The sequence below is a fragment of the Drosophila subpulchrella genome, chromosome 3L (assembly GCF_014743375.2).
Source record: "Drosophila subpulchrella strain 33 F10 #4 breed RU33 chromosome 3L, RU_Dsub_v1.1 Primary Assembly, whole genome shotgun sequence".
NCBI lineage: Eukaryota > Metazoa > Arthropoda > Insecta > Diptera > Drosophilidae > Drosophila > Drosophila subpulchrella.
This window is the reverse complement of record NC_050612.1, coordinates 5,075,773-5,099,674: the sequence shown is the minus strand read 5'-3', so window position 1 is coordinate 5,099,674 and position 23,902 is coordinate 5,075,773. Positions and strand designations below refer to the sequence as shown.

At 42.5% G+C, this 23,902-nt stretch overlaps 3 protein-coding genes across 7 annotated transcripts in view; all 3 read right to left on the bottom strand.

The window, feature by feature from the left end:
• Nucleotides 1–1,188: 1,188 nt before the first annotated feature.
• LOC119553617 (chitin deacetylase 1) lies at nucleotides 1,189–8,813 on the bottom strand. The gene is made up of 4 exons (XM_037864083.1): nucleotides 8,306–8,813; nucleotides 7,131–7,309; nucleotides 6,660–6,909; nucleotides 1,189–2,712 (listed from the first exon to the last, which is right to left on the bottom strand). Exons 1-4 carry the CDS (start codon nucleotides 8,358–8,360, stop codon nucleotides 1,565–1,567), a joined length of 1,632 nt encoding a protein of 543 aa, XP_037720011.1. The 5' UTR covers nucleotides 8,361–8,813; the 3' UTR covers nucleotides 1,189–1,564.
• Nucleotides 8,814–12,520: 3,707 nt separating this feature from the next.
• On the bottom strand, nucleotides 12,521–16,484 carry LOC119554112 (mucolipin-3). Its single transcript, XM_037864878.1, has 3 exons — nucleotides 15,871–16,484; nucleotides 14,267–15,117; nucleotides 12,521–14,101 (listed from the first exon to the last, which is right to left on the bottom strand). The coding sequence occupies exons 1-3, from the start codon at nucleotides 16,237–16,239 to the stop codon at nucleotides 13,363–13,365; spliced, it is 1,959 nt and encodes a 652-aa protein (XP_037720806.1). The 5' UTR covers nucleotides 16,240–16,484; the 3' UTR covers nucleotides 12,521–13,362.
• Nucleotides 16,485–21,256: 4,772 nt separating this feature from the next.
• Nucleotides 21,257–23,902, bottom strand: part of LOC119552836 (receptor-type guanylate cyclase Gyc76C) — a 45,393-nt gene continuing 42,747 nt past the window's right edge. For all 5 annotated transcript variants that reach the window (XM_037862694.1, XM_037862696.1, XM_037862693.1 and 2 more), the window contains one exon: nucleotides 21,257–23,880. In XM_037862694.1, coding sequence (XP_037718622.1) covers nucleotides 22,168–23,880 — 1,713 coding nt within the window. In that variant the 3' untranslated portion in view covers nucleotides 21,257–22,167. The remainder of the gene's footprint in view (nucleotides 23,881–23,902) is intronic.

The following is a 23,902-nucleotide window of genomic DNA, read 5'->3' as shown; positions in this document are numbered from 1 at the left end:
ATTTCATGTATTTTGATAACAGTTATTATTGATAGGAAAAATAAAAGTAACACATTATTGTTTATGCGAGACATATTACCAACAATTTCATAAAAATAATACTTTCTATATATTTTTCTTCACATTTATATTTAATAAACTAATTACAGAAAATAACTCTTATTTTCGGTCTATGTTCAAGAAACCTCTTTTTTTTTAACAAAGCGGAGTGACGCATTTTCTATCTTCCGTGACCCACTGTGCCAACCAGCCTACCTGCGCGTTGTCGTCTCGTGTGCAATTTATGCAAATCGCCCACTTTGCAACTAGTTCACTTACCTCGGCTCGCAAAAGTAAAAGTTTGCTCAAGTTACAACCGTACACACCTGAGCGTAGGGAACTCGTTTTTTGGGCCACTTTTTGAGTCTCGGAGAGCCGCTTACCTTGATTGGTGATAAAACTTATTTATGCGGCGCATTCGCACCGAAAGATACATACAACAAATCCGTATTTATTTATTTGGCCTGCAAAATGTGTAAGGCATATAAATATTATATGTATTCATATGGGCCTGGTATTTCCAGCCAAAAATTTGCAATGCTTGAAATTAATTAGCAGCTTTTCGATTTGTTTGGTATTGCGCAAAGAGCCGCGGGCCCAGTCAGGCCGAACCAAAGCGAATCTGAATAGCATCGATTCGCGGCAAAAGCCAAGCCCAAGAACCTGTTTGGCCATCTCCACAGCCAAATCAATATCCGAATCGCCCTCTGCATTGATTTGTGCGCATACGAATTAGCAAATCGTGGAGCCATTATACTTTATGTCCGTATAATATAGACTAATATATCTAATTCTAGACCGGATCGACACTTTGGGGCGATCGGTGTTTTGTCACCGAAGCGACCCAGTAAAACCAGTCTCGGCATAGGCGAAATTTACATATGAAATGCACATGGGGACTCCAACTGAAATCGAAACTGAGCACCAAAACGCGTTATTGTTATTCAAATTTGTGTCTTATTTTTTCCCCGTCGGATAATTCCGAAAACTGGTTAGTAAGTCAGTGGGTAGATGGCATACAAATTGGGCTGTGGATTTTTTCTTTCGGGCTTCTTGGAAATCATATTTCTGTTGCTAGCTAGATAATATAATATAATACTCACTCGTCGGCTCTGGGGAACAAAAGAAGCGATATTGAGAAATCCAGCATTTGTTTTCTTGATTTTTTGTGGTTTTTTCGTTTTATTTTTTGTTTTTATTTAAATATACACATACAAATTAACGTAAAACTACAAAAAAGAGTGTAAACACAAGTTCGGATGTTGTGGCTTGCAGTTTTGAATATCTTTTGTTGGTTTTCATGTCGAATTTTCTTGTTGATTTAACGTAACCGTAACACAGCAAAGACTTGCTCCTCGAAGTCAGTCAAAAAGAGTACACTCGTAAAAGTCTTGCAGGAAATTCAGATAGTCGATAATCGATCGAGTGAGTGTGTTGGGTTAGAGCTTAGGGTTTGGTGTGAGGAGTGGGCTTAAGTTTGGGCCTAAGCCTGGGTTGGGTTGGGGTGGAGACTAAGACCGCTGACTTAGAAGAAACCATCGCCAGTGGGATCGCTGACCCATGGGTAGTTGTTGGGGCACCGGACGCAGGTCTGCAGGTTGATGGTCTCCCCGGGAACCTCCTTGGAGGTCAGCTTGCAGGTGTTGGGCACCCAGCAGGCGGGCTTGCCCTCGACCACGCACTTCTCCCTCCAGGGCTCGAAGTTCTTGACCTCGCTGATGGTGCGCGGGTTCTGCATCCACTGGATCACCTGGGTCATGGTCACGAAGTACACGTCGTTGTGGTTGGCCAGGATCTCGTCGATCCAGTAGAGGAAGGCGTCGAGGAACTCGGGGTTGTTCTTCAGCCAGGCGGCGTGGAAGTACAGACCCAGGGGAGCGCGGTTCTGGTCGTAGTGGCGGTCGAAGTTGTGGTTCAGGAAGTTGTAGAACTGGTCGCCGGTCAGGATGTTCGAGCAGGAGTCCACCATGGCGCAGCCGGGCAGGTACTCATCGTTGGCGGGGTCCTCGCGGCGGTCCAGCTCGTTCATCACCATCTCCCAGACGGCGTGGGACCGAGTGGGGCAGCTCTGCAGGTTTCCGTGGCAGCGGTGGGGCATCCGGAAGTACATGGTGTAGGGCCACAGCGGCGGGTTCGACAGCGGCGCCGTGATGGTGGAGTCGTACAGGAAGGCCTGCTCCTCCATCATGGTGAACTGGTTGTTGCCGCCCACCCGCAGGTAGGGGGCTCGCACGCCCACCACCGAGTTGTCCGTGATGTTGGCGTACTTCTCCGTGATGATCCTCATGCCGGCCATCTCCTTGGCCCAGTCGTCCACCGTGGCGTTCGACCAGAAGCGCTCCTCGTCGTTGTGCGTGATAGAGTGCACGGCGATCTCGTGGCCCTTGCGGGACGTCTCCTGCACCGCCGAGTAGTTGGTGTACTTGTGGGACACAAAGTAGGTGGCCTTGATGTCGCAGCCGTTGGGGTTCTTGCGGTTCTTGAAGATCTCCTTGTACAGCTCGATGTTGTTGTTGTTGATGGCGTCGTCGAAGGTGATGGTGATCATCATGGGCACATCCTTGGCGGGCAGGTCGCCGGGGATCGAGGTGCCGTCCTCCGAGCAGAAGCAGTCGGGCAGGACGCACACGGCGGGGTCGCAGGGCGGGGCGCGGTTGGGATCGTTGTCGATATCTGAAGAGATCATAGATATAGGGGTTCAGGATTAGGATATTGCGGGGTGGTTTTTGTAAAGGTATATCAAATTTAGTGCCCCAACTGTGAAATATCTTCGAAATAATTATCCTTTGGATTAAGTTCAGTTTTTAGATCTATTTTTTAGATTTTTTTGCCCTTTTGCTCCATTTTTCTGTTTTTGAGAGTTTCAAACACGTCAGTCTCGCTCTCACACAGAGTAATTTTAGACCGCAACCTCTCTCTTTTTCGATTTGAGAGTATTTCAAAGAGGAAAAATGCAATACTTAATAAATTGATCGTATCAAATCTAAAATGTCTTAAATCATCACAACCACCCTGAGCAAGAACTCCTAAGAATTTGAACTTTTTTCGATAAACCAGATGAAATTTTCCCAATAGTCTACCCCAATCAAATGATCACCGATGTTTATTTGGCTTCATTTGTTATTGACAATTTGTATTCTGCCCGCGCTCACTTGGCCGGCAAAAGTTCACTCAACTTTTCATATAAATATTTAAGCAATTAGCCAACTGTACAGTGGAAGGCGAAGGGGTTAGTTCAATGAACCGACGCGGTCTGGAAAAGCAATCAAGAGAGGTGGGAAAACCGAAACGCAAAGTGAATGGAAAATGTCTACACAATCCTCGAGTCGGTTTTTATATATTTTTCTTTCATTATTATTTTGGATTTTCTTGGGTTTGTTTTGAGCAATTTTCAAGTGTTGTTAATCAAGCGAGGCTGCTTCGAAATGCAGGGAGCGTTCACTCATTGGCCCCACCCTGCCCCAAACCAAAGCCCGCGCCACCCACGTGTTGGGCATTCGATTGTCGGCCAAATGCAAATGATGATCGCTTTGGGCCAACGCAATTGGTAAGCCTTGCACTTGCCGGCTCGTCAAACGGATCAATTGCGAAAGTTTTCAGAGATATTCGCCGTAATTGTTTTGGTAGCTGTCTCATTTGGCATTTGCTTTTGGCCAAAGTGAAATGGCAGACATCGTGTGGCATGCAAAGGCCAAAGCATTTTGTTCACTCTTTTTTTTTTGATTTTGCCGGCTTTGTCTCTTTGTTGACCTTTTTGTGTGGTGCCTCCGCTTTCTTTCCCCGCTTTTTTGTCCATTTGCCAATAATCTGTCGTTAAAGTCGGGAGTTATGTCATCCCGGACCGGTTCAGCACTCGGAATTCACTGCTCACCAGATTCCCTGACATTATTGACTTTTTAGGGCTGTGCGTTTATTTATTTTATTTATTTTTGCAGAGATTGCCATGGGACACCCGAATGTACGTAAGCTGGCTCATTATTACTGAAGACGATGTTGCAAAGATAGAGATGGATTATAATCGAAAGATGAAGTCAGGCCAACTGAAGGTGATCGATAAATAATTGTGGGGAATTTTGTTTTGCTGAATATTGGCTTGGATTTAGTTGGATTTCTGAGAATCAATGAGGTTAGGTGAGAATCAATTAATTAATCAGTGATTTGATTGAGTTCTTGGAGTCTACTCTTTTCCGTTTCAAGACGATACAGCTTTATGACTTTGCATAAATTTTAGAGTCTTTTAATAATGTATTTATGAAAAACACTAGAAAATGGAATAATCCAACCAGGCGGACCAATAAATATTTATGAAGTTAGAGTGGCATAAAATTCTCGTTTAAATTTACCATAATAAAATACATGTGTTTTAAAACTGGGCACTGCTCGATAAAATGTAAATAACAAACACATAATTAAATACTTTTAACCTTTGTTTTTAATATGCTATCTGTGGTAACTAATCAATCATTTAGGCTTAAAATTTCGATAACCTTTTAATGTAGTATTAAATTACATAACTTGCCTAAAGACCCCTTCCAAAAACATAATATATTTTATAATATACTTAAGAGGTAACATTCTCCCGACAAATTTCGATACTCTTATGACACCTTTATGGCCATTGCCCAAGGAAAATCTTTCCACCCGGTGCTCTATTTACCAACTTCTTCGGTACACTTTCCTCGTTACATTGTCGTTGCCATCGAAAACTACGATGTATGACCAGTTAATCGCTCTTTTAATCGCTTGCCATTTGTTTTGGCTCCCGGAGACGTGAGCTTCCTCATTGGGCCCAAAGACGAGTGGGCTAAACTTGGACTGGAGTTATTCAATTGTTTGCGATCACGGGTATGGCTTTATGCTCGGCTGGGCATTTCAAAAGCTGCCGCGGGCTGCAGGCAGAAGTGCAAATTTTCGCATTTTATAAATACCCATTGCGATTTGCAATCGCAGTTGGGATCTAACAGAAGCGAGGTTGTTGGGGAGGTCCGGTGGCTTGATTTGTTTGGCATTTGATTAGCTCGTTAAGGCAGCGTTTATATGCCAGGTTAGCTCTTGAGAAATGTCGTTCGTGTGCGAAGAATTATGATCGCAGACATATGTTTAAGTTTGAATTTGCTATTGGTATTATTATAAATTAGCTGCGGTTTTTACGCGGACTGCCTTCGATCTTTTGTTGCTATTACTAGTATTATCTTGTATTTATGACTGTGTTTATTTTCCCCTGCTTTTGACTCGATTTTGCGGCTTTCTGCAATTGCTAAAAATACAACCACGGTTTTAAGCCGCTTATGTAAGGCTAATTTACACATGAGTCGAACCACCTATGGAGAGGCATTTTGTTTTGCTTCGATTTGATTTCTATTAAGTCCAAGGTTAGTGCTATTACGATGTTGTTAATTAATGGCTTAATATTTTCCCATACATGCTTTGTTTTTTCCCCTGTGCATGTGAGCTGGCACCAACGGTGTCTGACATTTTGTTTCCATTTCACACTTGACATTTCCACCCAAAAGGCGATGTTCATTAGAGATTGGAGTTCACGCTGAGCTGAGTTTCGTTGAGTTGGGGCCTGCGACTGGGACTGAGACCGAGCTAAGGGCTTTGCGAAACCGGTTCGTGGGATCTGTGCAACAGACCCGAATCCGTTGCATGTAGGCGTCATTGGAATCCCCAAACCCCTCCAAAAAAAGAAACAGACACTTGCGTTCCGTTGTCAGAGTTTGTCGAGAGTGGAGTTTTAAGTACTCCTCCTCCGCCGAGGTAATGTTTAAATGCCGTCAACCGGTTTTAAGGTGCGACTGGAATAACTGAAAGAAATTTGACTTGGCGCCCGGCCAAATATAAACAGTGCCACAGACAAAAATACATTGGATTTGGATGGCCCAAACAAAGAAATATTGGATCTAGCACTGTAAGATCAATATTATTGTAAAAATGTATAAAAGACATCGGATTTTGATAAGCCCAAACAAAGAAATATTGAATTTACTACTATTAGATCAATATTATGATAAATGTTTATAAAAATACATCGGATTTGTATAGGCCCAAACAACGAAATATTGAATTTACTACTATTAGATCAATATTATGATAAATATGTTTATATACATTGGATAAAATCTGTCAAATCGACATGAGAGAGTATTACTTTTTCTCTGCGCGCATATTATAAGCCCCTTGAAGGCTTATTTTATTTGAGCCGATGGAGTAATAGCACTCAGCCTCGCTTTTGGGAAAGCCAATCCTACAAAAACACTTGGCGGCGGCTTACTTCTATTGACGCCCCCTCCAATTTGTGCTGAATCACAGTGAATTATTGTTGTCAAATGTCAAACTTAAATGAAAAAGTGCTCCAAAAAATGTGAACGAGTCATCATTGAGCTTACTTTGGACCCGCATTATCCGCTATTTTTGATCAATAATTTTTGGTAATTCCATTTTATGGATCCTTGGTGGTAATAATGGTCTTAATGCTTAATGATTGTAATTTGGGTATGTTTGGGTTACTCATAAATCAAACATAAATATGCCAATGATTGCACAATTCAGTTACTTTTACTGTTTTGAAAATTTTAGAGTGCTATATTTAAACCTTATATATATGGTAAGGTACTCACCACAGGTGTTCTCATCGGATCCGTCTGAGCAATCCTTCTCGCCGTTGCAGAAGAGACCGCGCTCAATGCAGTTTCCATCGCCGCAGGCGAGGAATCCGTCCTGGCACAAAGGCTCGTCCGTGTGGAGCAGGGGCTTCACACGACGCTCCTTGTTCTTGGACTTGCAGTTCTTCACCGACTCCTTCCAGTCGCAAGTCTGCTTCTCGATATCGAAGTACAGACCAGCAGGGCAACGAATGGCTTGCAGGCCCTATAAGAAAATAAAAAAAAACACTTAAATGGAATGCCTTAAGCCTGGACAATAAGAATAATTTGGTTTTCAAATGGTATATGACTGTATTATTATTATCTTTGACATAATTTAATATAAAAATTCTTGTATCAAGTAACTTTAACGGGTAAACTCCAAATATATCATATTGAAAAAATATAAATAAATATTTATTTTGAGCTATGCTATAGTTAACTTACCGATGAGGTACACTGGATGACGTCGCGACAGTTGTCGCCCTCGCCGGCCACCAGGCGGAACCACTCGCCGGCGTCCTTGTCCTTGCAGAGCTCCTTCTCGAAGGACTCCTCCTTCTTGGCCTCCTCGGTGGTGGCCTGTCGCCGGAACCTCAGCAGGGGATCGCTGTCGCTGGCACTGGCTGCGAGTCGGAAAGGGGAAATGGAAATGTAAGTGAAAATCGAAATGAAAATGGAGGCAGCGAGGTTGTTGCAGTTGCTAAACCGGAAGAATTTCCACGCGAATGTGGGTTGGGCCGGGTCCATGTCGCCATGGCCTGGCACTTCCTGTTACAAAAACACAGATACGGCTGGATTCGGCCGGGCTTATAGACATGGCATGCGGTCGGGCTGGTTGGTGGTGTGTTGGCCGAAAAAAAACACGTTTGGCATTATGAAATACGATGTCACCAGAGAACCGAGCGCAGAAACAGAAATAAATGTCGGTGCAAAGCGCCGAACACAAAGCACAATCTGAGATATGCGAAATACAGAAAGCATTCCGAAACTCGTTGCGCCTGCGCTATAACTTTGACATTTTGCATCTTGCGACTTGGCAACAGGCGAGTCTTGAGTTTTAACTTCGAATACGAATCCCATGTCGAGGGAGTTGCCGCATTTGCATAACGGTTAATTGACAGCCCGCAACCAGCCAGTGTTTATGCTGCTGCTTTAATCATGATCGATGGCCTGTCAAAGTCAACTCGATTCCGATTCGAGTTCGGATTGTTCGGTTGTATCGGATCGGAGAACTGCATTCATAGCGCTCAAATGTCAACCTGAATGGGTTTCTCCGCGGCTCAAGGTAGCCGCACACGCATACGTTTGGGTACCTGAGGTCCCTTAAGAAAACGAAAGTTGTTTACTAAACTAGTTGCAGCTGGGTCGTCCTTTTTTGTTTTTTGCATAATCAAGGTTACCGCATTCACATCTCGAAAACGGCTTTTCAATTTCGTTTCGATTTTCCTCTTTGTTTTTTCTGCCTGCTTTTTTCTCTTTTGCTCTTCTGAAGGCCGAACCAGTCGAGCGATTTTAATTGATGTCTTGACAACTTCCGACAGCCAAATGCAAATTGCAGTTCAATAATTAAAACTTATGACTACCGAGGCTTAAGATATGTATTTCATGGGAAACCTTACCTTCGTTAAAGGCCGCCAGAGCCAAAACGGCAAAAACCACAAACAGTTTTGCCATCTTATGCTGGACTTGGGACTCGATCAGTATATGTCCGTTGCACAGTTTTTCAGAGTTGGTCTGTTTTTTGGTAACACACTTTTGGATAAACACACTTATTTGGAGTTGGACGGCGGAGAGCAAGTTTTGTCCTTCCGATCGCTATCAAAGCTCCATTTACACTGTTTGCTACGATGCCGCGCACAATTTCTCGAACCCCTCTCTGACACCAAAGCCCCAGACGAAGTCAAATTTGCTTCTTTTATTACACGGCGGCGGCGGCGAGGTCTCTTTCGTGCACCTGTGGTGAGTTTCAAGAGCTTTCCTGCACCTCCGATCGGCGATCGGTGATCGGTTGTCCCCAACGCGATCCACAAAAGCTCTAAGATCGCTGATCGCTGATCACTGATCACCTGGCAAGCCCGGCTTTTTCGCTTTCTGGCCGGAATCTGTGTGTGTGTTGCACAAGTCTGGCCCGATCGTGACCGGATCGTGGTTGAACAGAAGAGAGAAGTGCGGCACGTACGCGATCCCTCTTTTATATGCAAAATGGTGGCGGCTTTCGACTCGCCCTGCGAGGTGAGAAGTGGAGCCGCCGTTGTGGATTGCAAGTGTGCGAAGTTTGGAGCGCCCTCCCCGGTTTTTGGCCCGCCAGCCACTGTGCAAATGGCCCCATCGGCCATATTGGCAGATTCCAGAACGTCTGAGGGGCCTCTTGACTGCCATCCAAATCCCGGGACTAGCCCTCTCCATTCTTGGCGCTGGGTGTTGGATGTGTGTCAGGCCAAACACTCCGCCTAGGCGTGCCCACTCACTCACACGGTCGTCAAAAATGCATTTTTAATCATCCTACATGCCCGCTTCTACGTATTTATGAGTTTGGAAATCTCTATTCATAGGGGTACCTTTACTGTTCCGTGCACTTGGTAACAGTTTGTCCACAGTGCGTATGATTGATGTCAAAATAATTTTTTTGGTATTTTGTACAGTATTAGGCAATTCACTACATACGATCGTAATGATCGTATAATTCGTATTGTTAATCACCCTTAATAGTGAAGAAAAGACATCCTGCTTACATATCATTTGAAAATAGAGAGCACTTCTAATAAAGTGGCTACGAAATGATATCAAGTATCCCCCCACAGAGTGAGAATTTGATTAAATGTCTTTCTGGTTTCGCTAATATATGTATGAAGAATTATTCCTGCAAAGGTCAACAGCCAACGGTTGATCAAATATAAAATTATAATTTTTAAATATTCTGCGTTGTCAATATATGTACTATATATCAATATTAAATGATTTAAAAAATTATTAATAAGATAGGTAAGTGGCAGTAACTTATAATGTAGAATTCAAAATATATTTCATTCAATACACAACAGAGGGTACTTTTTTTCTAAAAAAAACATTCAAGAGTCTTTCAAGTTCGTTTTGCTAAAAAAACTTTAAAAAAGACACATCTTTCAAATTTTTTTATTTTGACGGCTAAGTAGTTCCTCGCCGTCGTCTGGTCGTTCCGATTTAAAAGCTGTTATTTTTCTCCGCAGCGACCTTGATCATTTTAAAGCCAAATTAAAGCCATTTATGGCCCCCAGAGTGATACGTCGTGGCTCGACGACTGCTAACTGACAGAGAGGCGTCTTAAGGCGTGACGAACTGCCACCAACTTGAGCGTTTTTTCTGCTTTTTTGTCCGCTGAATGGTGGCTTCAACTTTAAAGTGTGCCAAAGTGTTTTGCCGTTCGGCGAGAGACCTTTCCGAATTGTCATTGTCTATTTCTGCCACTCTTGACATTTGCATAGAGGAGTAAGGCTGACTGCCGGACTGCCGGACTTCCAACTGCGACCGCTTCTGGCCTGGCCTGCCTCTCGGCTTGAATTTCCAATTAAGATTAAGTAAAATAAGTCTTTGGCTTGGACGGTTTCCGCTTCAACGCATACGCATAACATCTGCCTGATGAAATTTACGTCAATCGGAGAACCTGTTTTCCATTTCATTAAAATATTATCATCTCGTTTCAGCGAATTCTTGCAAAATATTCAATGAAATTCATGCCTAAAACCGCAAAAGTTAATGATCGGGTAAATTCGTAAATTTCCAATTACCGGGGAACAACTTGTTCCCTTCCCTTTTGTAGGTACATTTTTTAAGCTTTCCTATTATATCCAACACAAGACAAGCGCAATGCAATCCTTTCATTGAGTGATTTGTTGGATTGAACATTACTTTTTTTATTTACCAACACAATACTAAAGGTTTATGTTTTACTTCTGGAACCGATTTCTTTGCTGCATAACACTTTATCAGAGCCAAAATACATTACCACAATAGTTTAAGGATTTTTTCTTAGAGATGTTTATAGAAAACTACAAATTAGATATTCGACATCACGTTCTTTGGATACTACTTACTACCCACAAAAGGTACACACTTTTAAGAAAGTTTCACACAGAAAACTTTAGTACCGAGACTAGTTTTGTGTAGAAGCGGGCATACTAACATGGCTATCTTCACATACCGATGGTGTTGATCAAGGATATACATATATACTCTGAGGGGCTTAAGATGTATCCTTTAAAAAGTTATACATACATACCATACACATAAAAGCGCCATCAAATTACCACTAAGTTTACTAATATAAAATAAGGTGTGGTTACGTGACATGTCGAACGTGACACATTTTCTTAAGCGTACAAATTCCCTTTACAAATCGAACGTTCCATATCAACAAGGCAACCCCAGTTTTGAAACTAGCCCTTTTTCTGATTATAAATTGAAAATAATAATATATAATATATATAATAAAATTGTCGCAATCGGCATGCTTCAGCTAAAGATTTAAGCTTCAGTCATACTCACCTGACTTAAGGCCAAACTAGCAACTTTAATCTAATCTTGCTTAATTCTAAGAAATATTGTGTATAAAGACACGTTTTATCCTTTTTTCGGGATAAATATCTAAGATGTCCGTTTTCATTGTTTTCAATTTTTATGGTAGCGAAACAAGTCATAAATAGTAGGACATGATCACCATGTAACAGACTTGAGTCAGATAAATCAAGCAAAAACACCTCCTAACGAGGTTAAAATCTAGTAACGATGGCACCTTCAACAAACAATAGTTCTGATATCAATTTTTGCGACGAAAATGTATTCTGCGATCTACTACATAAATACACTTTCTAAATTTTTTACATTTGACACGCTTTATCCAAATCGTACAGCTAAACATAGGCATATTAAATTGTAGATTGTATAATACATTTTCGTCACAAGAGTTGATATCAAAAGTTTTGTTCTTGAACTTTTAACCAAAATCGTTTTTGAAAAATAAAAAAAACTAAGAACTGTGAATACAAAAAGTTGCGCATAATTTTTAAACGATGCTACTTGGACAAATTATGTTAGGAAGGTATTTCAATACACCTTTTCAACGACATATAGCACAAGCATGTAGCTTTAGAAATTCACAAGTTACGGGCGTACGAAATTTAGCTATTAATAGGTGTTATCTCGCCAAACTAGCGAGTTTTTCCAAACGTGGTAGAACTAAAGATTCTTATATTAAGTTGTTTAACATCATCTAAAATTTCCAGGACCCTAAAATAACGTTTTGTGAAAAACTGACAAACAAAATTAAATTTTCATTTTGAGAAGTCCCCCAAAATTTTATTTTGCGTTTTACTTTTAATGGAGCATCCGATTTAAGGAACTTGTGCATTTATCCCCAACGGCCCCAACAGATCAAATTTTCTAAAGTTTCACTCTGACACTTTCACCTTTCTTTCTCCCAAACCAATTGATTTTTTTAAAGTCTTGGTATGCAATCCTTTTAGGTTTGCAGTACCTTTCGATTGATGCGTCACTCGGAACAACCGGCGGTCCAAGGTATAGATAAACTGCATTTTTCCGAAACAGCGACTTTGTTCTAAAACCATAGTTACCAATACAATTTAAAATCGGCCCACAGTCAAAATTCTATATTGTCTGTTCTTTCTAAAACAGTAATCTAAACAAGTAATTTTTGATTTCTTTATTTCCCCAAAACTTTTTTGAACATTGATTATATTGTGATGCACTTTTTTTTTTTCGAAACCAAAAATGTGACTAATGGACCTTACGTTGCACTACTACATTTTGTTCATCAGCTTCATTAATAATTACAGTCAAAATTTTAGTTATGTAAACAGTTTATTGGTTTTGTGGTTTTTGGTTATTTATACAAAGTTTTCCTTGTACACATAAAATAATTATACCTAATATATTCTTAACTAAGGCTTCTGTCAAAATAACACAAGTCGACAGAAATTGCGTTTTCCATTATGAAAAACAAAAACTTTCTAAAATTACTCTTTTCGTAGACTGCCGGGTGTTTTAATTTTTATCGACCCGTGTAATTTTGTACATTTATTTGCTGTGACTTTTAGTTTGGTACGTAAACTCGTTTCGGATGCATTTGTTCTCATGGAAGATCTTGATCAAACCCATGTCGATATTCCCAACAAAAATAGCTCCCTTATAATTTCTATTGTTCTCTGATCTTAGTTCCGCCTTATATCACACACTTAATATCTCTCGTTACAAAAGCAATTTTACGTTTTTTGGATTTCGCACAGTGCAGCATAGCTGGTGGAGTATTCCCACACTAAAATTTACTTTTGCAGAAATGGCAATTATTTGTAATACAATTTGAAATTTTTTGTCTTTTTGGTATATACAATTATTGACTTCAATATTAAAGAAAATGGTTTTCAGTCAAGATATATATTTCTGCATAACGGATTCAAACCAAATCTTCAAAAGTGAAAATCGGAACATACCTAATGTTTGTGAATAGAACAGCTGCTTTTGGAATTTCTCATAGGTACGTACGTTGTGGTTACTCTTATCTCTGTTCAAGTGCTTTGGCAAACTAACAAACTAATACAAAAAGCTAACAACAAGTTCGACTACACACATAAAGCTGACAAAACAAAACAGAATGAAGATCTGGGGCTCAGTATTACGCACCCAGTTACTTCATAATACTAGACAGGCTGGTGTAACCACTATTGGCCTGCACGGGCTCCTGCTCACGTCCACAACGTCCGCAGCAGCAAATGCTCTTCACCACATCCAGGAAGTTCGTCTGGTCAAAGTCGTCCAGATCGGTCATGAAGACACCGGAACTGATATCCTCTGCAGTGCGGGTTCCGACAAATGCCTTGAGATCGGTGGTGGGAAAACCATCTTTGTAATACGCTTTAATCGTATCGTAGGCATCCATGATGACTGCAATGAATAGCGACAGGACTACATAAATGTACAGAGATATAAACGAGTACAAGTAGATCTGGCAGAACCACCACAGCCAGGTGGCCTTGCTCGAAAGCGTGGCGAACGTGGCGAACATATCATCACCGTTGATCAGTGCAAACAAACACTCCGACGTTGTAGCCAGCGATCGGAACTTCATATGGTAGGGTCCCAGAATCAACCAACCGCAGAAGACGAATCCCGCATATATCAACAAGGCGGCGATGAGGAAGCGTAGAATCTTTGGCGCCGCCTTCTTCAGCGTCAGTATCACAACGTTGTAGGTTTTGAAGAAGCCGAGGTAGCGCAGCACCCCAAACCACACAAGCAAGTTGCCGATTCCCAGGAAAAGCGAACATGTATCCCATTGGTCCACCACCATGTACCTTCCCTCGATTTGCTCTTTCAGAGCTGATCCAATGATTAAAAGGACGTCATTAAAGATTATCATGATGTACCTGTAAAAAATATACATTATAGACAACAATATTTCTAGTTGTTTTTGCATTATGCTCTTGGTAATATCTCCAGAACATTATTATGTAATTTTAATATTAATCACGCTAAATGTTCTGGTTCTTAATTCCAAGGCGGTTGTATAAACCACCAAGTCAAAGACTCACCAAAAGTTAACAAACTCCAGGCGGCCATCGAAGCTCAGCTCCTTGCCGAAATGCGATCGGAAAAAGTTGACAGTTGTACATCTCAGAAGGTAAGCTCTCCACAATGCTCTTGTGCATAGAGCAAACGATAATGCGCAGGTTAGAAGTACGAATATATTGAGTACGCTCCGCAGCATGGAATCGAAATTGGCCTCCGATATAAAGTCTGTGGCCCCGTGGCACTTTAGTCGCGTCGCCTCCGCGTCCAGTGAGAGCAGCATCTGCCCGTCGTGGTCTCGATTGTTAAACATTATGGAAATGTCAAAACGAAAACAATCGGGGGCAGACAGCGGACCACCGTTGGCCTTGAAGTTCACCGTCTTAATCTTAAATGTCAGCTGCGCGGAGACTAGTGATGCGAAATTGACCTCAACGTCGCGCTGTTTGAGATAATTCTCTACCCCAATGGTTGTCACGTTCGGCGGTAGGCTCACGCACACCTCGTCGACGTGGGGATCGAATATGTAGGACTCGTTAAAGCCGAAAATTGTGCCTTCTCTGTAATTCTGCAGGCACAGCTTCAGCGGCGGCATAGTGTTGTTGGGCGTGGGGTAGTCGTAAGGTCCAATCGATCGGCTCACATTAGCATAGCCATCGACGGCATACTGTACAGTGTCGAAAAACTCTGATTTTAGGTATAGCGCAAAGGGACCCACCGCAGGCGGATAACTTTCCACCTCCCGGGAAGAGTCCCATCCCCGCAGGAAGAGATGCGAGAAGGCAAATCGGTTATCACCCGTGTAGTTGATGTGGTTATACCGCGAGTGGGCAAAAAGGCACAGTTGCATCGTCACCAGAAAGATTTTTACAATCTGAAAATGTTAGGAGGGGAAAGGTATTAACTTATTTCAATGTGTTCATCTAACTTTTCATAACCCATTTTCACTAATTCTTTAAACTTAGTTTGGAATACATATTGTTTATTTCCTATCTGCTTTTTCCCCAATCGTCTGGCTCTCAGACAGTTCAGTGATCTAGAAAGCTTATCTATAAATAAATATCAAATTTTGCTAGGGCATGCGTCAGTCTATATTTATTGGGTATCTGCAGCTAAATCTGATTTTTTTAGTCCAATCATGGCAAGTAGTGGGATTTTTTCTATCAATTGCGGTTAAGTCATTTAAAAAATTCACATAGAACTTCGGACTCAAAAAAACCACCTTTCAATAAAACATTTATCTCAAATTGAATAACTTTTAACATTTGTACGAGTGCGCCTACACGCCGTTTCTGGTTATAAAATACGTGAAATTTCCTTCGGTTTATTACGTATTGTTCTAACTATAGTTGAACCTCCAAGATAAGGCATCGATAAGAACAGAGGGGGCTTAACAATGCAAGCAACAGTGTGCTGACTATACCTACATTACATTCTCAAAATCTAGGCAAACAATAATGCTTGGAGAAGGTTGTTTAAAAGCGTCTGTAAGTTGAGCAAAATGCCTAAATAAGTGGTTCGGATGTGTCACCCGAGTTCCGCCCCCAAACCCCGCGTATCATGCGACATTAATTAAGCGGCTTGATATCCAGATGTGAATCGCAAGAGAACCCGGATGTGAACCTACCTGCACGACGAACTTGTAGGGAAACTTGCGCTTGGCCTGCCACTTCTCGATGGGATTCATGAAGAAGAACTGCAGCTTCCGCCGCATTCTCTCCTCCTGGTAGGATGCGGCCGAGGATCCGGGAAACTCGGGCTGCTCCTCACGCCCGTCCACGGAGGCCGGAGCAGAACCACTGCCACCGGACACGGGCATAGGCACCACGGGTGCCACGGGAGTGGACTGCATCTGCACCTGGCGACGCAGGATCCTGGTGTTCACATACTCCTCCTCGCTCTCCGGAGACTGTTGCTGCTGCTGGGCAGCCTCGTAGCTGTCCGTACGGCGCTTCACGGCCGGAGCTGCCTGGGCTCCGGAGCCGTAGCTCTGCATCTCGATGTGCTCCTCCTTCGTCGCGAGGTCAATTCACCTGCGTTGTTGTTCTCCGTGCTATCTTTCCTTTGCCCGTCCGGTCGACATGCAAAAGAAGAATCTGCACAGGCCAACAAGCAATCGGGGGAGGGGAGGTAAATATGTAATTAGTTGGTAATTAAGGCGCGACTTTTGCCAGCGAAATTAAATTAAATACTGGTCAAAAGACCTAGATAATTGCTTTGTTTTCAATAGAGCTGGAACAATAATCGATGTGTACTCGATACCAGCAATGTTTTCAAATTTTTCCAGCATCGATATTTTTCTGCAAACATCGATTACTTTCTCTGTCAAAGGCCTGTTCACACAGCGAACATCTACAGTGGTCGGCATATGTATTTTGACAAAACAAAAGTTAAATATACTCATAATTTGAACTTACTTCTTGTAAACTTTGCCATTAATGGAAAGGTAACTTAAATGCCGTTTGAATAATACAATACATTTCCTAACCCATTGAGTACTTATTGAAAAGGACGAATTTGTGTTAACATCTACTTTTTAAACTTTTTTCCTCGACGTGAAAACTTAAATTTTTTGATGCAAAAAGTTTCTTCAAACAAAAATAATAGTAACTGCAAAAAGAATTTTCCAAAAATCATTTTGCTTATATTTTGTATGATCTTTTGAAGGTGACAATGTCGGAAAAAATTTGTATGAAAAAGAGAACAATATGGCTCAAATGCATGTTTCTAAGCATTTTCAAAAAATCATAAAAAATATAAGCAAAATGATTTTTGAAAAATTATTTTTGCAGTTACTATTATTGTTGTTTGAGCTGGAACAATAATCGATGTGTATTCGATACCAGCAATGTTTTCAAATTTTTCCAACAAACATCGATTACTTTCTCTGTCAAAGGCCTGTTCACACAGCGAACATCTGAGTCAGGTAGCAAAAGTCACATCAACCGCACTTCCTTTCATCCCAGGTCCTGTAACGAAATCATTTTATTTTAAAGCCTAGTACTCAGATCGGCTAAGAGTTTCACTAGTCACTAGTCGAAAAATCTTATTCTTTGTAGTGTGTCCGAAGTTTTCAAAGTTTACCCGCGATGCATGTGGCATGGTCTTACTGTCAAGCAGCTGGGCTTGTTGCCAAACGGAAAACAATTCAATTGGAGCAATTTCAAAAAGAAAAGTCTGCTGGTGCACAAAAATTAAAAAAAAAATAAATTAAATGTTCAACGAATGTTTTTATTTATGTAAATTATAAGTTAAGGCTTCCTTCTCGTCCCACGGACGCTTCGCCATCTTTCCCGCGCCATCTGTAGTCCAGCTCCGAGTGCCAATAGGCTGGCCAATAATGGCTGGTGATGGCTCCTCTAGCTGTCTAAGCGGGCGACCTTATTTTCTCCTCCCTATAGAAGCCGGCGCGTCCTCCATCTCCGCTTTAGCTGTTAAGTAGCCTGGTGGAGGTGGAGTCCTCAATGGAGAGCTCATCGGAGATTGAGCGATGTCCCATGTTCCTTCCTTCTGGGACTCTCCAGTGGATCTCCTCCAACGCTTCAACTATTCTGCGGATTTACCCCGTTGTGGTATTGCTTCCTGTCGGTCAAGTCCCACAATAATGGGCAACAGCTTGGATTAGGCGTGCTTTTTCATCTGCACTGACCTCCTTTATCCTTTTTTGGTGTTTTTCTTCCATTTTTAAGTTCCCCACCGCTTCTGCACGAACACCGCCAAAGATTAAATTTTTTATTCTTTGGGCCGCGGCTAACGGCGTTCATCGAAAATTCACTCGCGAAATCAGGTATTTTTTCTGGTATTTCCTTAGCTCATCTGAGTACCGCGCTGAAAAACAGACCCGACGAAAAGCGTTAGCCGCGTATTTGCCTCTCGCTTACTCCAATGGTTAGCTCGCGGTTTTCGTCGATGTGAGTACTAGGCTTTAGCCTAGTAAGGCTAAGAGTTTCACTAGTCGAAAAATCTTATTCTTTGTAGTGTGACCGAAGTTTTCAAAGTTCACCCGCAATGCATGTAGCATGGTCTTACTGACAAGCAGCTGGGTTTGTTGCCAAACGGAAATATATCAATTGGAGAAATTTAAAAAGGAGGAGTCTGCTGGTACACAAATAAATTAAATAAAAAATAAATGGAATGTTCAACGAATGTTTTTATTTAAGTAAATTAGTTGTTTATAGCTTCCTTTTCGTTCCACGGATGCTTCGCCATCTTTCCCACGCCACCGCAGTCCAGCTCCGAGTCCCAATGGGCATATTGGACCTTGAGGAAGTGGGAGCCGGATTGGGAACAGGGTTGATCCGCTGATGCTGCAGGAAGTCGCCCAGCATCCATGCAGTGGCTAGACATGGCTTCTCCAACTGTTCCTTAGCGGGCGCCCTATTTTCCTCCTCCCTGTAGAAGCCAACGCGTCCTCCAGCTCCGCTTAAGCTGCCAAATAGCTGGTGGTTATGGTGTACGGAGTCCGAACCAAATTATTTTGGACAGATCTTACTTTCTTTGCGAGGATGTCCATGTAGAGAGCGAAGGCCCACTCGGCATGTTCCTTCCCACTGGGATTCTATAGTGGATCTCCTCCAGCACTTCAACTATTCTGCGGATTTGCCCTGTCGTGGTATTGCTTTCTGTCGGTCAAGTCCCACAATAATGGGCAACAGCTTGGATTAGGCGTCCTTTTTCATAAAAATTAAATTAACATTTTTAAATTCCCCACCGCTTCTGCACGAACACCGCCAAAGATTAAATTTCTTATTCTTTGGGCCGCGGCTAACGGCGTTCATCGAAAATTCACTCGGGAAATCTTTTATTTTTTCTGGTATTTCCTTAGCTCATCTGAATACCGCGCTGAAAAACAGACCCGACGAAAACCTTTAGCCGCGTATTTGCCTCTCGCTCACTCCTATGGTTAGCTCGCGGTTTTCGTCGATGTGAGTACTAGGCTTTTAGGGTGAACGCATTGGCTTTAAAGTTTATTACTCATACGCACTGTTAGCTTTGATCAAATACTTTATTTTTACATCAGGGGTCGAATATGTTCTAAAAAATAACTACCAACTTTTTACCAAAAAAAAAACAGGTATTTTTAGTTATACATGAAATGCACACCGGAATCTGTCTTGAAAGCGTGTGAAAATAAGATTTTATGTAATACTTAAAAAAGCCTCTCTTAACAGGCTAAAAATAAGCTGAGTTTTGCCCAAGGCTCGATAACGGGAAGTCTGGACTGTAGTATAGACAGGATATTCAAAATATTTATTAAAAGGTATAAGTTTACACTTTTTTATTGAGCGTCAAATTTAATTACTAATAGATCGCCACAGTAAAACGAGTTCTTAATAAGTTTCTGGAATACCCTTGCAAATAATAATTAATAAACTAACTCCGGCTTCCGAATATTATGCTTAAGGTCATTTCCTTCTGTACAACCGTAACTAAATGTATTTTTTTTGTATTATGGCTAGCTATTACTTAATGTTATTTAATTTCAGAACTATGGAGTCGTTAATGTGTCGTGTTTGCCTGGAGAACTTTGAAAATATTGTCAATAATTTTAATGCGACACATGAACCGGGCTTGTCCATTGCAATTATGATTTGTAAGTGCACCGGCCGGTAAGTTGATAAACACGATATATTCCCCAAAAACCGTTTACGCGCCCTGTGTGGAGAATGCAAAAACCGCATTCGAGATTATTTAAACAGATTCTACAGATTTTTCAATGATCTTCGAGAAGAGGAACTCGAAAATGAAGGCTGCAATTGTTCCGAAAAAGAGACAACCGAAGAAAATAAAATCAGATCAAATGTAGACCATGTCCCAGAAAACACCCGTGGACCAGATCGCGAATGTGATGCGGCGATCGAGGGGAGTAAAGATGAATCGGCTGATGATTTCGACGTTGATGATTTTGACAACGACAAAAAATATGAACCAAATACTAATGAATGTTCGAAGACCTATTCTACTAAATCTAAGCTAGAAAATCACTTTCGAGTCCACAAAGAAGGGAACCAATTAGGTGTTCCCACTGCTCGAAAATGTTATTTATTCTACATGTCTTAAGAAACATTTGCTAACGCATACAGGTAAACGCCTGTAAACGCCAAATATTTTCCCATATGGATAAACACTTGCAACCTTTCAAGTGTTCCCATTTCCCAACGACTTTTATCAAGGATTCACGTCTTCAGACACTTTTGCAGTCCCACACACAAGGCCCATTCAAGTGTTCACTTTGCTTAAACACATATGCCCAATACTCAAATCTTCAGGTTAATTTTCGAGATCACACTAGAAAACGTCCGTTAAAGTGTTACCAATGTTCGAAGACATTGGATTTTCAAAGTAGTCTTAAGCGGCACATGCTGACCCACACTGGAGAACTACCCTTCAAATGTTCCCAACGTTCGAACACTGCGACACTTGCTAGCGCAGGACGGAAAAGGATCTGCCCGGAAATCTACTTTCCAGGAACACTTGCGAGCCCACACAGGAGAACGACCTTTCCAGTGTTCCCAATGCCAAAAATCTTTTAGGCCCAAATCAACTCTTTGGATACACATGGAAACGCACTAAAAGGGACGTAAGAGAACATTCAAGGGCTACCATTGTTCAAAGACTTTAAGTAGCAATATTATCTTAATCAACACTTGCTAACTCACTCAGGAAAACGACCTTTCAAACGTCCCGAGTGCTCGAAAAGCTTTTAAACTAAATATCATCTACAGCGGCACTTTTCGTCGCACTCGGGAGAGTAGCTGCTCGACTGTTTCGAATGTTTTTTACGTGGCTAAGGACGATAAAATAATAAAGTTCTTTACATATGTTCTACAAAAAACATTATTTCAGTTCTGGTTTATTAAAAATATAATATACAAACGGGCACCAAAAAAAGTGTCATTATTTAAAAACGTATATATGAAGCTCGAAACTCATGGAAGTCCTTTACCCTCAAAATGCTTCATGTACCCACCACGGAGAATTTTGCATTATCTTAGCCAAGTGAAACAACGAGCTTTTAATAGTTTCATGTTTGTATTTATATATGGCAAATTTAACAAATTTTCTTTTAAAAATATACATACATACATACAGCTAAAACACCACGAATTGGGCGCTTTTCTCGCATTTCTTTGCTCACAATTCCATTATTTAATTAATTAAAATTATTCTTTTAGTTGTAGAGACTTAAACATTACGTACAATCACACGCACTTAACTACGTACTAGCAAAACACATTGATACATTACATTTTCCACTCTCTTTTTGTTTTCGGGATATATAAATTAACTAGTTTCTCTTTTAAGCATAATTTGTTTGATGCAGCGCACGTGGTTTAGAAAGCAAAAAATTTCGATTACATTTACATAAAATATTTGTTTTTGATTTTCCATCGTCGTATAAATATGTGTGTGGTCGTGTGTGTATGTGTTACATTTACAAACGTACATTAAGATGTGTGGGTGTGTATTTTATGTAAAACAATAACTAGTCTGAAGACCTTGTGACTAGACGGTTTTTTCGGCTTCTCTAAAATGTATGTATGTAGAGTTATCAAATATAAGCTACGTATGTATGATTTTCGCTTCAGCTTCTGCTCGCTTCTACTTGGGGATCGCAGGATTCCTTTTGAAATCGAATAAAAATAGTTTAGATTTCCAAGGGACATTTGAAATCCTGAAATGCCAGGGCGATCAAATATTTATGAACAGGCTGGCATATGTTTATAGGTGAAGGACCTCCAACACAGACACACAAATCGTTCGATTAATACCAACTACAATACATAAAACAAAGAAATAAGCCAAAAGACGATCGTTTCCTGCTCGACACGGTTCCTGAGTAACTTTTCCACCTCTCTCATTCAGCTCATCCTGGTCATTCTGCTCCTCCTTTCTTAGTTTCTACTCTGCCTCCTCGTTGTCCCTACACTATACTTTCTCGATCCCGGGCTGCTGCCGACGCCGCCATGTCCGTGAATCCAGTTCGTGCTCCATGCACGTCTCTGGGCAGAATTCGCCTAGCGTCGCCGCGCACGCCGTTCCCCTTGAAGATGTTGGACATCCAGTTGGTTAGCTTGCTCCCACCAACCGGTCTGGCTCTCTGCTGATTGGATGAGTTGCCGAGGAAGTCCAGGCCTCCGGGCTGGCGGTTATCTATATCAGCGGCATAGCTCACGCTGTTTCCACCATGGCCACCGGGTCCGTCCATGTGCTCTAGCGAATGCCAGCGTTTGTTGTGCGCCAGCATCTCCTCCGGCGGAACCGACAGCGATGCCTGTCGTTGCAGCAGGGGCGACTCAAGATCATCTTCGATGTTCACTCCGCCGTTGCAGTTGTTGTTTAGATGCTTCGCACAGTTGCTGCCGCCTCCGGCTCCCACTCCTCCTACTCTTCCTCCTCCTGTAGGAACAATGCTGATCTGGGCATTGGGAAAACTGCCTGAATAGCGGAGGGCGGGCAGCTGTCCGTTGTCGTGGCGCATCAGCAAACCCAGCTCATCATCGTAGCCATCGGTGGCATCTACCGGATTGACGGACATCTCGTCATCCATATCCAGATGACCTGACTCCACCTCGCCGTTGGGATTCCCACTGATCAGGGAGACCCCGGTGTCCAACGATCGCGAATTGTTCTTGGACAACTTGGATGGCGGCAGCTTGACCCTCTCGTGCCGTTTGCGCAGTTGCTGCATGGGCATGGGGTCCAGGGAGCGGGACTCCCGCAGCAGCATGTCCGCGGAGTCATCCTCGATATCTCCCAGTTGGGGCAACTGGGCAGCACTGATGATCCTGTGGGGCCGCACCATGGCCAACGGCTTGTGCAGCGCATTGGGCTGGCGCACTAGTCCAGATCCCGATCCTGACACCCCTCCCGATCCCCCATCCATATCACAGTTCGTTTCGTTTGTTTCGGAATGATTCAGCGTGCTGAGCGAGTCCTGTGCGGATTCGAGAAGAGCTCCGCCCACAAGGAGCGCGGTGCCCAGACCATTGATAGAGGGTCGCTCCCCAACCCGATCTCGTTTGCTGACCATGCGCGGTGATTCCCTTACGGATCCCTGGAGACTATACGTGGACTCGCCGTCCATCGGCCTGGGTACAGTGCTTTGGCGCCTTGATCCGGTGCCGCAGAAGTGCATGGCCTGGATGCTCGGATGCCGGGAGTCGGCATTCAGTTTCGGACTCTTTCGCGGTCGACTGAAGAGCGGCGGCGGCATGTCCATCATGTCCACCAGCTTCTTTTGTATCGCATTCTCGTTGGCTCCGGTCAGCCACCATGTGACCACCTCGCCCTTGCCCTTCATATTGACTAGGCCACGTTTCTCGGTTATGTAGCCACCTCCTAGTTTGTCCAGCGCCAGCTTGCACTTGTTGGAAATGTGAATCTTCAGCGCCTCGCCGTTGCTCTCCATTCGAGATGCTGTGTTAACGGTGTCCCCAAAGAGGCAGTACCTCGGCATCGTGAGGCCAACCACGCCTGCCACCACCGGACCCGTGTGCATCCCTATGCGCAGCTTCAGCGTTTCGTTTGGCCGATGTGCTATGCGATGCTGTTTCACCGCGTGGAGCAGCTCCAGGGCCATCGAAGCTATCTCGCCCGCGTGTCGATCACCGTTCTTAATTGGCAGACCCGAAACCTAGATTTGTATGAAAAGTACG